We start from the raw sequence: 15,752 nt of genomic DNA, 5'->3' as shown, positions 1-15,752 counted from the left end.
GGTGCTGCCACCTCTTAGGTCTTACAAGAAGCGTTTGAAATGTGTGCTACCTTCTTGGGGAGATAAACAGAAATTACTTCAAGCTTCAGCGCGTCGCGCAGACTGCGGCCACACCCGTTTTGCGGTTTCGGTTTCACCGCGTGATCGCAACGGAAGCGCGCGAAACATCATTTTTCTCTTTGTCGGCACTCTTGCAAATGCTGTGGAAGTTGATTTCTATCTTGATTGGCCCTGCTCTAAGCCTGTTTATAACCGGCGCTCGCGAGGTATTCTCGCTCTCAGCGGCAACGCGCTTTCGCGGTTTCGGTTCCGCCGCAACAGAGGCGCGCGAAACGTGATTTTTATCTTTGTCGGCACGCTATCGCGGGGGCGGCGGAAGTTGATTTCTATCTTGATTGGCACGGCTCTTAGCTCGTTTATCACCGCCGCTCATGAGGTATTCTCGCTCTCTGCGGCGGCGCGGAGACTCGTGTTTTAAGGAGTACCACACTCTAAAATACTATTGAACATATTGCAGTTCTGAGTGATGCCGACACCAAAATACTGTTCCCTAATTTTTTTTACTATTTATTCCCGACTTTATACATCTTGTACATTCAATATCCGCAATAAAATAATTTGACCACCCGGGAAAGTTTTCTTCAAAATAATTCGACCCTCAAAGGGTTAATTTAAATGCCCACACAGCTCTTGCCGTGTCACATAGCCAGTCATAAATGAGCTGCAAGGTGAGAGGAGTTACCGTATGCATTCGTGTAAAGTCTGTTGGCCTAAGCTTTTCCCTTATTAAAGTGCTGTGATGTTAGAAGCTGCACGTTTATAGCTGTGGAAAGGTGTACGTGATATTAGTGTGAATCGTGAGGCAGATATTACCTTGCTCCATTAGCGTCTAGCACGTGCCAAGAAATTGCAGTTTTGAATTTCTTTGACAGTATTAAAATGTTGCAATATTACTTTGCAGGCCACCGAAGGAAGCACGGTGTAGCCCAGCAGTTACAGAAGATGCGCCTGTTTCCCTCCCCATTTCACGACCACTATGTCCTTCGCCTGTCTCTTTGGTGATGCCAGGCATGCCGAGCCAAGTACCACACCTGGAGCGCTCTCCACAGTTACTTCTGCCTCGCATATCATCGCCCGTGCCACCACCGGCACATCAGCTGATCGGCAGGGGGGTGCCAACACCTCCAACGCAGACTCTGGCGCCGTCGCCGAAGTTGATGATGTCTGAGGACAAGTTTGATCAGTTGCTTCCTCAGGCACCACCCACCCTCTCGCTACCAGACCCGAGAGTGAAGTCACCAGCAGCACCACCTGATGCCATGCCATTGTCCCTGATCAAGATGGAAGTGGAAGAGTCCAAGCCCCTTCGGCTGGTGTCATCCCCATTGTCACGTGGTCGCCCAACTCCTCCACTGCCCTTGCCGGGAGGCATCAACCCATCCCTGGCAGCTCTGTCGGCCATGCCTCCACCCCCTGTGGAGCCCCTGCTCCCGTCGGGCATGATGCCCCCCACTATCAAGAGCCATCTTGTGCGCATCAAAGAAGAAATGAGCGGACCGCCCACGCTCCTCATGGAAGGGCCCCCCAGGGGTTATCCCCCTAATAGCAGCAGCGGGGTCAGTCCACTTCCACCGGAAGCCACACAGTCATTGGCTGCTAATAGTTCACCGCTGGGGGCGCCCAGGGGCCTGTCTCCCCTGGCGCCCCTTCCCCCCTCATCCTCCTCCTGCTTGCCAGCATCTTCTCTGGCGGCCGCTGGTGCCTCGGCTCCCCCTCGGTCCTCGCCGTGCTCTGTGCCCGGAGCCCCCGTGGACTACCCGGGCCCGCCCCCGCACCATGTCAAAACCGAGCCCCCACCCTCTCCCCCGAAAGAACGCGTGAGTGCCCCTTCCTCCCCTCACCACATGCCCTCCTTTTCTCATTCTTCCTCACCATCACATGTGAAGCCGGTTCCTTGCTCTGTTCCCATGCCAACAACCCCAACCTCCACGCCCGCCTCCACAGCCTCCGTCCACCACTACCCCTTTTCACCCCCCCTCTTTGCCACTTCCTCGGTGGCCGTGTCAACTTCTGCCTCTCCTTTGGGTGGTGGATACCCGAGCCCGTTGGTCACTGTGGCTCGGCAGCACCCGGGTAATGTGCCTCCTTCCGGTGCACCACCACAAATGCATCCGGGGTTCCCATACTCGCCCTACTTCAGTCCCCAGCTTTACTCCCCACACCTGCACTTTCCTCAGACGCATACACAGTTTGCCCCTCCTCCCGCACCTCCGCCGCCAGCCCATCAGGCAACGGCGCCGCAGCACCACTCCAAGACTCCTCCCTCGCGTGCCCCCGTGTCCATGCCTCTCCCCCCTCAGCTTCCGCTAGACAGTGGTGGCGGGGGAAGCGGGCACCGGGTGGCCCCACCTTCCCACCACGGGGGCTCTGGTGGCCACCACAGTGGTGGGCTGTCGTCGCATCACGGCAGCAGCTCCCACCATGGTGGCCCCGTCCACCACGTTGTGCCCGAAGAGGAGGAGGAAGAGCCCGAGGCCCAGCAGCTGGTGAGGGGACCCAGCCCCGAGCCCAAGGTTGAAGACAGCGAATGCCACCGCAGCCAGTCCGCCATGTACGTAGTTTTCTGCCTTCCTTCTTTGCTCCCTTTGTGACTTCCGAAGCCTTTGCGACGAGCAGCTTGAATTCCCACACCCTTGCGCACGGTGGTGCCAGACACTCCTTCAAACACAATCGCTGCACTTCTTGAGAACTCAACTGTCTCGCCCACTGAATACTGAATAGTGTCATATCAGTGCAGTCTAGAATGCAGCTGGACATGCTGGCTGATGATCTGATGACATCAACCTGCAGCTAGGCCCAGTAGACCCCACGGTGGTAGTAGAATGCCACTTTGGACAGAGCAGGTGGTTGCGGCCGTTCCGTTCGTGCCAGCCGTTCGGCAACACGCCATTGACCGTGGTCTTCAGCTGCATGAGCACAAGCAAAATTAAACAAAGATGGCCCACGCAAACCGGCAGCAGTAGTGGAGACAGTGGCCACGTAAAACAAATCACAATAAAACGGCCGCTTCAGTCATGTCAACCATTTGAGCTTGCGTAAAATGCGTACAAAATTAGCTTCAAAACAAGTCCAAGATGACGGTGGTCGGCTAGCGGCTGCGGCCACGGCTTGCGTGGAAAGTTTGACCAAATTTTGCCTGGCGCAGGGCGTTTCGTGGCTCCCGTGGCATTTTGAAAGCCGATTTGTTCCTATTTACCAATCGAAATCAGTGTTAATCATTTGAGGGCAAGTACTTGAAGGCAGAAACATTTCTAAAATGAATTTTTCTCAAAATCAACTTTTCTTAGATTTTTTATCATTCTAGAATCCACGTCCCCCCTTAAAGGAAGCCTGTTTCACAGCAATTTCTCATAGTCACGTGCTGTGCCAGAGGTACAGACCATATTGGTGGGCGTGGGAGCACCACTGTGCCATGTGTAGTAGCCGTGCTTTAGTTTTTAGGACTCCCATTTCTCAGTGCACGGAACCTCTAATGGCAGACAGAAGCTAGCCCATGAGACCAACAGAATGCAATGCTACAGTTTTTATTGACTGGCCTGACTGTTGTTGAATTCCAATGGCGGAGTCGGAGCAGCCGACGGACTCCGCGAGCAAGCACTTGACTCTGGCGCAGAGCAACGCCTCCAGATCCGTGAATGGAACACAACCTGCGCCGCCGGAGCAAGGCGGAAGCGGAAGTGCTATCACCGAGTTACCCAGGATACATTGCGTTTTGTCATTTCCTTCCGCTGTTTGTTCACAGCACCGCCGCACCGGTCACTTGTCTCTTCAGCGCCGTTCACCTGTTGTTTTTTTTAAAAGTGCGGAATGGATATCTCGCCAAGCGTGCAGCAGCTTTTGCTTCCTGGCGAGTCGTGACCGGTGGCGCCTCCTAGCAGACAAACGTGGTAAAGGAAATAAGTCACGCAGAGTTCCGGTCCACTCCGCCGATTTTGGCGGAGCAGCTTTTTGTGCTCCACGGAGTGACTCCCGCTCTGAATCCCCTCCGACTCTCTCATTGGAACACCTTACTCCCGCCCTCACTCTGCCATTGGAATTCAACATGTATCAGCACTGCTATTGCAACCGCAAGAACTGCGGGTGTGCGAATAGCAGCATTCCAAATCAAATGCTAATGTTAAAAAAAAACTACGTTCAAGTATCAAGGCAAATAACCAAATACAGTTAAACGTCGATATAATAAAGTAGGTAAAATCTGCCATTTCCTTCGTTATTTCAAAATTTCGTTCTGTTGAAATTCAAACTTCTATGCAAATAAGTCCAGTCACCGATCTATTTTTCTTACACGAAAAGGGGCCGCAAAATTTTCCAACTTATCGGGCAATCGAAAAAAGCAAATTTTGAATGAGAAAACATTTTATTTTGATAAATTTGGAAGTCGGCAACGAATGATGCAATTTCATGCCGTGTACGTGGATGGTATCTTCTCAACGGTACAAATTGAGTGAATCCTGCCACGCCTTCACGTGCACTCCATTGCTGTGACTGATAGCGTCACTTGCCAAGGTTGAGTGTCTTCCTATATTTATTCCACTGACAAGGGAATAAAACTATAGTTGCATGTAGCGCTCTGTGTTTCCCTTCTGTGTGTCTCGTCAAAATGTTGTGCAATCCAGCCTCTAATAGCGTCTCCCGCTCTGGGATGACGCTATCAGGAAAAGCGCCGGCTAGGGGCAGTGAATACTTCGTCTGCCTCTCACTTCAACGGGTCACCTTAATTCGAGATTACGCAACCTCCAATACTAAATGCGTGGTAAGGCAGCTTACATGGCACCATGCTGTCGCGGCACACATTCTTTGCATATGCAGCAGATTATCTCTAAAGCAGGGTGGGCTCAGCTACTCTTACAGCCATGCGCAGCCACGGCCTAGACGCTCACCAACTTACCCGCCAATTCCCCCCGCCCCCTCCGACAAGCTCACTCCCCGGCTTTTTTTCATCACCTGCGCGGGAAGGCGGCACTTTTGAAGCCACCATCTTTCTTCTCTGCACGCTTTCACTTGCACCTAAAGCGCACAGCGCGTGGGGAACAATAGGATCTTATTGCACTTATACGGAACATGATACGGCTCCACTTCAACGGTCCCTCTTGTCAAGCACGATTTGAGAGGTACGTTTGCAAACAGCCGCTTCTAATTCAATCATTTGACCATTTGAGATCGCGGGAGTTTCCATTTATTGTCTCAGCTTTCTTTTGCAGCAGCGGTGAAATTTCTTTATATTGAAATCTCATACAAACTCACCTCATTATATTGAGGTTCTAAATACATGGCCTTCTATGGACAAGAACTTATGAAAAGTTAAATACTTTGTTAAATCGGCAATTTCGTTATATTGAAGTTTGTTATATTAAGGTTTAACTGTATTTCCTAATTTATAAACAAAGTGAAATATAAAGGCTGTGTAGATTTTGTTTTGTAATGATAAGAAGGTTCGTATGCATTATTCGATAAATGTGATACCATTCCCAACTAAACTTTGTCAGCTGAGGAGCTTGTAAATAAAGAATTGAAATGTAGTTCTATCCGGCACACCATGACAAAATAATGAGGAGACACAGGAACAGCTCGTCATTGGATGTTGTGGAAGCAAAGCGTAATATTGCAGCACCATAAGTGGTTTTAAAGGTATGCAAACATTATGAGATGGTCTGCCATAATAAACTGAGTTTCCTAAGCCAGTGAAACAAATCTATAGGCTGCCTAAAGCGGAAGCATTCTTATTGAATGACTTGAATTCGTTGAGTACTACAGTGCAGTCTACTCATAATGACACCACATATAACGATATATTGGTTATAACAAGGAGTTGATTCCAGAGTATCAACTTGCGCGTTAAGGCTATGAGAAAGAAAAGCCATATATGATATGTTATTCTCCGCATATCAGACATAACGATTGAAGTTCTGCCTTTTGGGCGGCGCTTTCCATGCAAAATAATGGTGAAATTTGCTTTGCTGAGTTTCTCTTAAACGAGACGGTGTGAAAAGTTTGCCTACGTGAGTTTGTATTCGCCGTCATTACTGCGTAGTGTGTCTTGCCAGCACTCCGTTTGCGAAAGCCATGGAGAGCATTGCAATTTGGTGCCGTGTGCCACAAGATGGCGCCAGCTACTTCGCATCTGCGTCGCTGGCGAGCATCCACATAGGGTGGGGGGGCCAAGAAATGAACTGCGCCTGCGCTCCCTTTCTACCCTGTCTTCCTCAGTGAGCGCGGAAGCAGTGGTAGGTGCCCTGACAAAGTGCAAACTGTGTAGCTTGAGATGAAGCTGCAAATTTTGCAAGGCTCCAAGTACCAGCTTGCGCAGTCGATAATATTGACGATTCTGAAAACTGTGGGCACCACGATCATGAAGGCTAGAACCAGGGACCATGCCGATGAATGGAAACGACGGGTTTTGTGCGCCAGGGTGAAACCCCCATGTGTAAAACCAACATGGTGGCAGCCGTTGACATTACCGAACTCTGGGAGCACGTCGCTACTGCGGATAAAATAAATCGTGCTTCGATGGAGGAGTTTCTGAGTGCAGATAGCGCCCCCTTGTTCTGCGGCAGATGACAGCGTTGTGCGACTGAGGCGAGGAGATCGACAGTGGCCCATTTTTTACACAGACCCCAATGTTCCTGCAAAATGCTATGTCGTGTTGCTCATTTATTTCATGTAGGCCAAATTATAGCTGCCAGTGTTCGCGTAGCCACTGGACGCGACGTATAAACATTTCATTTTTCGCAGCATTCTTTCTACAACGTCAATTCTTTATCGCAAGTGGCAAATTTGGTTTCTGAGCTATAAAGGTACGTTTGGCAGCTTTTCTTTTCCTTCTTTTTTTAGCAGTCCAGATATAGCAATGATCGGTTGTAACAATCAGATTTCTCGTTTTTCTTGATATCATTATAAGTGAACTGCACTTTATTTAGCTACGGCATACATTCACTCCGCAAACTCGTGCCTCTCTGCAGTGACCACTTCAGAGTTTAAAGGGAAATGAAAGAGGAATACAGTGCAGTCCACTTATAACGATATGTATATCTGGACCGAAAATACTTTTGCAGCTTCGAAACCAAATTTGCCACTTGCGTTGAAAATAGACGTAGAAAGTGGACAGTGAAAAATAAAATGTTTATGTATACCTCTAAATAGCCTGTCAAGTGTTAGGCATGCTGAAAAAGCCAGAAATCTAGCCTTGCTTTTGCGGGAGTTCCAGGTTCACTACTGCAGTGTGCATCGCCTCCAGCTGCTGTGCAAGCACTGGTGGAAATAATTTAGCTTGGATGAAATCAATGAGCAACTCGATCGGAGTCGATGTCAAAGACAAGCGGTGCAAGATGTGTGCGGTCCAAGATGTGAGCGCTTAGTAAAGACGAGGACAAAGAAGGAGACACACGATATCCCTTTGTGCCCCCATGTGTCTTTGTTGTCGTCTTTACTAAGCGCTCAACTACTGCTGGTCAAAGGCAGGCCATCGTCAGTCTCATCACGTTCGTCGCACAGCGGTGCCGTCTGTTGCGACAACGATCACCCCATCAGATATCTCTTTGCAGAAGGAGGCAGCACTACCTGCACTCAGAAACTCCTCCATCATGTTCCATCGTCAGTAGCAGCGTGCTCCCAGGGGATGTGTTCTGGAACGAGTACTTTCGTCGATACTATTGCTTCGGCCATCAGGCACATGCTGATTGGCTGCTCGAGCAAAACTGTATGAGCGGATTGGCTGGTTGAGCACCACATCATCAAAGGCAATAGTATTGCCGAAAGTGATAATCCCAGAATACGTCTCCTGATGCTTCGGGGCTGCTTTCGCAGTGCATCTCCATGCTCACTGGGAGAGCGTAGAAAGGACAGGTGCTGCTTTGCTTTTCGCTTTTTCTCTGTCTCTCTCTGTACACGTGAAGCACCATCGCAGATGACACACCAATTCGCAATGCTCTCCGTGGCTTTTGCAAACGGTGCGTTCGGGACCAACAGCGGGATGTGCCGCGCAGTAATGGTGTCAGATACAAATGCACATAGGCAAAGTTTTCGCCCTGACCCAGCATCATACGTTTAAGGATAACTTGGGAACAGATGTCACGATTATTCTGCATGGAAAGTGCCATTCAGAAGGCAAAATTTTGATCATTATACCCTATATTCGGTGAATAAAATATCGTTATATGTTTTTTTTCTTGTAGCCCTAATGCACAAGTTGATAAGAGTCCTAAGTTCACTCGTCGTTATAACCAGCATATTGTTATACGTGGTATCGTTATAAGTGGACTGCACTGTATTAGATTAAGCTAGATTGGCAAATAATGGCTATGGAATACCAAAAAGTTCTATATTAGCCAAGCAAAGGAACTTGGCATGCCAGATAAGATTCAAAAGCAAAGGACTGGTTGTGAGGCCACCTTGAAAAAGCTATACTGATGTCATGACTTAAGTAGTGCCTGCCACTGATTAGTTCGTAGTTTATCTTTAAATGGCGATTACATAGCGTTCTGAATGAACCAAAGACTGAACTTAAGGAATTTTCATTATGTTTGCTACACTAGAAACTACCCTAGCACATGAAGGTGTAGTCTACGCTCCTTACAATGGACCTGCGTACAACAGACTTTTGGATACAACGGACCATATTTCAACCTTAGTTTGGTCCGGCTATTTTATTAAAGCAACCAAGTTCGCCTTTAACAGGCCATGCTACAACGAACTATTGGCTACAGCAGACGAAATTAGCGGCAATTTTTGTCAATCAGGCGTACAAAATGGACTTTTGCCATGACCACACAGGCTGGCAACTGACTTGCGAGGGTCAGCCAACCATCGTGGTTCAATATTTTGTGCGTGAGGGAGGGAGGAAAGCGCACGGTCTTTCTTGCACGAGGCATGGGGGGAAAGCAAGGGAAAGAAAGGGGGATTCTACTCCGGTGGCTGCTATTAACGGCATGCTCGTGCGGGAGCCGTATCTTGAAAGCGATCTGCTATGTGGACAAAGTGTGCCCAGTGCCGGTAGCTTCATATGTGCTGTGTTTTCGACGTTTAGCTTGCGTTGACGCGAGACAGCACAAAGGTCAATTCGCTCGCTGCTGCTGCCGCGGTTACCTTTCTTAATTTGCTATCACAATTGATGCTTCGCCTATCGAGTGGTAAAAACGACTTTTTTTTTCTTTTTCTTTTCTTTGGACGTTCGTCACTCGCTCTTTGAAAATAAGGTTATTAGACATTGCAACGATAGTTTCAGAACTAAGGCATCTCGGGTGTTACTGACTTAAGATAAAATGGACGTTTTTTATCGGATTATCAGGGTCCGTTGTAACTAGAGTCAACTGTACTTTGAAATCCCTAACGGTGCATTGTCATGGCGTGAAATTTAAAGAGACCAACTTTGGGCCTTCGTTTTCTGCTGTAGCAATCAAGATTTTTTTATGCAAAGTAAATGCAAATGTGAAACACAGTTGCATCAGTTTGAACTGATCTAGTGTTGCTCTTTAATGGTCCTTTTAAGCATTTACATAGTTGCTCTTGCCAAGTGTGCAGTGTTGAATGTCGCTCTCTTCCTCGCTCACATGCCAGCTTTCTGCGGCACTGGAGTCGAGGCGAATTCAACTCTTGCGCTCGCACGGACTTGACCTTCAAGCCCGTTCCTGATTCGAAGCTGGCGAGAAAAAGGGAGGAGAGGGCACGCAAGGCAGCCGAGAAAGAAAGGGAGGAAGCCAAGGTGAGTGTCGACACAGTGTAGAAGGCACATTAATTCTCAGGGCGCCGAAGGTGTGGCCAGCTGCATTTTGTTGCAGTTATTTGGTTCAGATAGTTCAAAGAGGCCTTGTCACTCTCACGGTATATTCAACTGGTCTCTTTGAAGTGCTCTAGAGCATTTGGAACACATTCACCTAACTCATCGGAGTGCCCCTCCAGCCAAGAGTGCTTGGAGGTGCTGTCACCTCTAAAGTTGTAGCTCAACAAAGACCTTACAAACTCTGGTTACATGAATTTGACTGTAGTCTGGGAAGAGCTGAACATTTGGCTTGAGCCCTGGCTCCTTGGCTACAATTTCGAGCAGGCTCTGTATTGTTGCAAACCAAGTTAGAGTGAGGTAGGAGCCAATTGATGTACCATAAAGTTTGCGGCTTCGGCAGTTTTGCCTTAGTAGCCAGTCAGCCCTAGAAATAATTTTATCTTCATTTATTTGGAAGAACAAATGGAGCTTGTTGGCAATATTCCGTATGTGAACAGCCAAGCTGTAGCAATTAGAAGGTAAACTATTGATTTGCTGTAAGGAGGATGGCCATGTATAACACATCTAGTGCCATGTATACAACTATACGGCCCAGTTGTTACGAAATAATGCTTTTATGTGCACACCTTGCAATTCTTGTGACCTTTCATCAGTCCTGAGGGCACACTTATAACTGCATGTCGCTATCACTTAGAGGAAAACTTGCGATTCACTTGCGCTCTTTTCGTCTAGCTCGTTTCTTTCCCTGTGTTTGTTCTTTCTTAGGTGCAACTGTTCCTAAAAAAAAAAAGCATAACATCGCAAACCAAAAACCATGCGTGTTACTCGGAAAGCTTCACAGTTTAAAATGAACTTTTTCTTGATACCCAGAAGCACCACTTGTTCACTTCAGTCGCTCTCCCAGCTGATGCACTTGATTAAAAAGCTAGTACCGCAGAGTGAAAGGGTAGATTATTGGTAAGTTTGAAAGTGCTGGTAGCTAGAAAGATGCTTAACGAAATCGGTTGTTTCAATCCTTATAATGAAAGTAGATTGATGGAAAAAGATCTTGCCATCCACATGACCGTTGCTTCGTGTTCTGTGAGCAGTGTTTTTGGTCATTTATATGCTATTGCAATTGAAAATATAGGAGACCATTTGCACCTATAGGGGCCACTGCAATGTTATCTTTTATGCAAACTAATCTGTGATGTAAGTTGATGTTAGGAAGCAGTCGTGATTTGTAGTAAGCTGTAGAAAATTGTGAAAGGTTCAGCAATGATAGCATTCGTGGCAGAAATCGCAATTTGCAGTTGCCACTCTTGACATCTTCTGTTTTGTGTCTCTGCCTCCGACACTGGTTATGTAGCTGCTAAATGTTCAATCATGAAATTTTTTGTTTACCCACATATATGTAACTAATATCACTACCTTCAAACCAGTGCAATCAATAACCATAGGAGTAGTACACGAGGGGAAGATTTTAGATTATGAGCACACACTGCACTTTTCATGCTTTAAATTGCTTGAAAGTAATATTCAGAAAATATTTTGACAAAGGCACACATGAATACAACAGCAAGTGCGGTTTTGTGTAATAGCTCAGCATACTACTGCAATACTGTGCCATTAGCTCCACACACATACGATGACAGTGCGTTTAGAAAGCCTTCCCCTGTATTCCAAAGGATTGTGTAGGTCTGTAATCGCAAACACTTGCACTGATCTGGCATTTTTTTTTTCTTTTTTTCGCTGCTCTTATTACTAGCGCTCGCTTACGTTGGCCATGTGGCTGGCTCCTCTGTTCTCATTCTTCGTAGCAACGGCTCAGCTCCTTGGAACACAGGAGCGGGGCATCCGAGAACAAAGCGGGCCCCAGTGGCCACCCATGCGACTTCCCCCCTGGTGCAAACCCGTACCGGGCGGCACCCCAGCGCGGTGCCGCGACCAACCCGTATGCGGCGGCAGCCGCAGCAGCAGCCGCAGCAGACACCCCCGCCCTGCGGCAGCTGAGCGAGTATGCCCGACCACACGCAGGCTTCTCCCCCAGCGGGTACCCGTCACCCCGGTCCCATCCGGCGGCCGCTGCAGCAGCTGCGGCTGCCGCCGCCATGGACCCCATGATGCTACACTACCAACTGGGCATGTATGCTGCAGCAGCTGCTGCCTCGAGAGAGAAGTGAGTGTTTCTGCACTTTTGCGACGCTCGATACTGGCTTCCTTTGCACACTGTAGGCACGGTTTTGCATTTTTGGGCAGTCGGGCCTGGGGTCATATTCTCCGATGGTCACACTCTTGCAAGATATGGCTTGACTAGCACTAGACACACCGACATCTATGGGCAAACAGCATTCGTGGCCTGAAAGTGATCATCTGAGCACACCACCCCTGTGCTGTATACTTGATCCAGGGAGAAAGGGATGAGAAAGAAGCGGTTGTAAAAAAGGCATTCGTAAAAATGATGAGATATTTATATGTCGGTGACTTTGGAACTGTTCCTGCTTCTGTACAGTAAACAACTGGCTGACATGCTTGGACCTGTTCTATTCTCGTTGCCATTTGTCACCCAGTCATGTGCTCCAAGATAAGTTGCTTGGCCCTGTAAATGATAAAAATGGGATCAACAAAAAAGCATGGCCCTGGAAGATCTGTGCGAAAGCATGAATGAGGCATGAGATTTTTCTAGGTGTGCTCTGGGACTGATGTGTGCCGCGTCGTCTAGTCATTGTAGCTTGTGGGGGTGATGAAAGCATGCCTTATCTTGCAAGCAAAATTATATGCAAACATTGCAGTAAGTTCAGAATCAAGGCCCAGCAGCTATGCAAAGTACAGTCGCCGACCGATTTTCCGGACTCCGAAAATTCGGACATGCCCGATTATTCGGTCAGCCTCGCGGCACCGCCATTCTCCCCATAGAACATAATGTATAACAACTGCCGAAAGTTCGGACACCTTGCTACCTCTCGTCTGATTTTTCGGACACTCCTTGAGCCAACTCGGTCGAGAGCGCCATGCACCGACTCTGACCGATGCATGGTTTGACTCGCTGAACGCCATTTTTGTTTTGAACGGAGCTTCCTTGCTGCCCCACGAAGTGGCGCTACTGGAAATCCCCGCTCATCATTGTTTCTGGCTGGTTAGATAGAGTGGCTCTGCAGCAGTTCCGGTTTCAGCTTAGTAAGCCATGTCAAGACAATCCAGCAGCTGATTTGTTTCTTCGCGCAAGACGCTGCGAGCAGGCCGCGTTTTTCGTTCGTGCTACTGGTGTTGGCACGGTGGCGTTTGCTTTGTGTGCCGTGTCGAGGTTTCCGTTAGCCAACGCGGCATACGTAAACATCGCGTCAAGGTTCTAATGGCGCCGACAGTGCCCGCGCAGACTGCGCTGGGGAATGCCGGCAAGCGGGTGCCGGGAGGCCTAAGACTTGTCACCTTCCGATGTGCTCCCTACTGACGCGGAAAATGTTCTGCCGAGACCTGCGCAGTGGTTGCATTACGATTCCGGACACCGTCTCATTTGACAGTTTCATAAGTGCTGACACTGCTGTATTGACATGCGCAGAACTCGACGACGGCAAGATCATTCGTCAGGTTTCTGCTGCACCGCCGGACGATGACTGAGTCGGAAGATGACGCACCATGTGCTACGCTGCCGTCGCATGAGGAGCGTGTACAAGCAGTGACTGTGCTTTCAGCTGCTAATAGTGACCGCACGACCCTCTCCGAGATTCAGGCTTATCTAATTGCGCGTAAACGGAACAGCGTGCAACGGCGCATTCACGATTTCTTCCAAGCCTACTGCCGAGCCCGAATAAGTGCGTGGAAATAAAGCATTTAATTTTTTTTTCTTAATCTGTTTTTTCGGACACCTGTTTATTCGGACATTTTCGCAGTCCCCGTGAGGTCCGAATAAACGGTCGGCGACTGTATAGGATATAGTCATGTAGAGGCTGCAGCAGAGAAATTAGTGTGTAGGTGCGCTGTTCATCTAATTGGTTTCCATCAGAATGCATTACTGAGGGATGGTAGCTGAAATTGACGAGAGCAGTTTTGTTGTGTTGGTACATGGCAAAAGGATAACAGCACAAAAACAAGAGAAAGACAGAAAAAGTGCTTGTGTGTGTTGCCTCTTCACTTGTCTCGTTCTTGCGCTAATGCTTTTTCGATAGCTGAAGATTTGTCTGGGTGTCAATATATTTTTGTAGACATTATGAAAGCTTCATAGCATACACATAGTTACTATTGGGGGTTACGTGCGGGAATGTTTTGTTTCCTTAGTGCTGCTTTTTTTGGAGGTTTTAATGAGGAGTTGTGAACTGTATATTAGCAAATTAAGGATGTATGTTCTCTATTGCACAGTAAGTGACCAAGAATGCATTTTGCTCATGACTACAATGGGGGCCTGGCATGCATAAAGTACAAAATACATGCTTGTGCTGAAGTTACGGCCCAAGGCCATGGTATCAGGCACCTGAGAAAGGGCGACAGTCAAGCTTCTCATTCCGCCTGTCAACACTAATCAATGCATGGGGCTAGCGGAAGTGCACGTTGTGGTAGGGGAAAGCCCTCAGTTGATCTCAGCAGCATGGAGCGCTAAACTTTAATTGTTATTCATCAGATGCATGTTTTATTCGGCGGGAAGAAAGAATAAGGATCTTCGAATCTAAGCAGTTTTTTTTGTGTGTGTGTGATACAGTTGACCTTTGTCAATTCAACCGTGATGGAACTGACGAAATTGGTTTAATTATGCAGCAGGTCAAATTAAACAAAAAGTAGAAAAATCCCCAAGTACACCCCTGATTCATTTGACAGTACTTGCCCGATTCTCACACCTCCGAATCTGACGCACATCCACTTTCTATGTGTGGTAGAAAATGAACATAAAAAAGACGTTAGGGCTCCTAAACAAATTGGAAATCAAACATGCACTCAATCTTTTAGCAAAAAAAGCAGCGTGCCTCTGATATTGTCATTAAGATAAAGAAAATGAAGCATGCGCACTTTACTTTCACAGAATATAGATTTATTTACCCCTTATGTCCATCTTCATAATGCCTAGAGAGCACTTTATTGCTGTCTATGAACCAAAACATGTCCACCTTATGATCCACTGCATGTTTAATATTTCTCAAGTGATCCCACAACAATCGCAAACGCTGTAGTGGCCCTCGCCTTGACCGACTACTTTGCTAGTTCTTCCTGAGACAGATGTACCGTATTTACTCGAATTTAATTTACACTTTTTTCCCCGATAAAACTGGTCCTAAAGTTGCGTTCGCGTTAGAATCGAGTACGACCGTAAATCTGAATTACCATATCGCTATCGACATTTCAAAATGGCTGCCTCGTACGTGCTTCGAGCCTAGCTGCCGTGGCACCATGCTTGTTAATATAGCTAGTGGGCGAATGTTTAAAAGTTTATACGGCCGATAAAACTATTTACTTTTCTTATAGCTGTCTACTAATTTACTATCGTAATCGATGCTCCGACTTTTCCTTATTTATCGCAACTGTGCATTGGGAGGAAATCTTTGTTTTTTCCAAATGAGAGAAGGTTGCATTTCTGTATGAGAAAAATGAGGTGTGCGGTACTGCAAAGGACTTGTCTTTTCTTTTTTTGGTCATGGCAAACAGGTGCACCTCATACGTTAATTCTCTGCAATGCCAAAAAAACTCATGTTGCGACTCGTTTCCACTAGCTTAATATGTACAATAACTTAGAATGGGCCTTCGTAATCGAAGACCAAGCGGCGCATCATCAATGTTAGGCTATGCGAGCATGGTATGCGAGGTGCCATCTTGTTATGGCTATGACGATGACGCTGGCTCTGATGGTAGGCTGTTATAAATGCAGTTTTGGTTTTGTATTCATTTGCACCGCGTCGTTAATTTTCGGACCACATTTATAGGGTAAAGAGATTGCGCATTAAGACCAGGTAAATACTGTAATTACGCATTGTGAGCTACTGTTCTGGCTTTAGAATCTGGCCGCAAACAAGTG

At 47.5% G+C, this 15,752-nt stretch overlaps 1 protein-coding gene across 9 annotated transcripts in view; it reads left to right on the top strand.

The window, feature by feature from the left end:
* The window catches only part of LOC135899850 (arginine-glutamic acid dipeptide repeats protein-like), a 75,446-nt gene that overhangs the window by 35,640 nt on the left and 24,054 nt on the right, over nt 1–15,752 (top strand). For all 9 annotated transcript variants that reach the window (XR_011512190.1, XR_010563737.1, XM_065429236.1 and 6 more), the window contains 3 exons: nt 962–2,611; nt 9,613–9,757; nt 11,575–11,933. Coding sequence is in view for 7 of the 9 variants with exons in the window: in XM_065429236.1 (XP_065285308.1) it covers nt 962–2,611; nt 9,613–9,757; nt 11,575–11,933 (2,154 nt within the window). In the remaining 2 variants the exon portion in view is untranslated. The remainder of the gene's footprint in view (nt 1–961; nt 2,612–9,612; nt 9,758–11,574; nt 11,934–15,752) is intronic.

This window comes from Dermacentor albipictus, chromosome 2, assembly GCF_038994185.2.
Source record: "Dermacentor albipictus isolate Rhodes 1998 colony chromosome 2, USDA_Dalb.pri_finalv2, whole genome shotgun sequence".
In the NCBI taxonomy this organism is placed as follows: domain Eukaryota; kingdom Metazoa; phylum Arthropoda; class Arachnida; order Ixodida; family Ixodidae; genus Dermacentor; species Dermacentor albipictus.
Note: the sequence above shows the minus strand (reverse complement) of the source record. Positions and strands in the feature narration are given on the sequence as shown.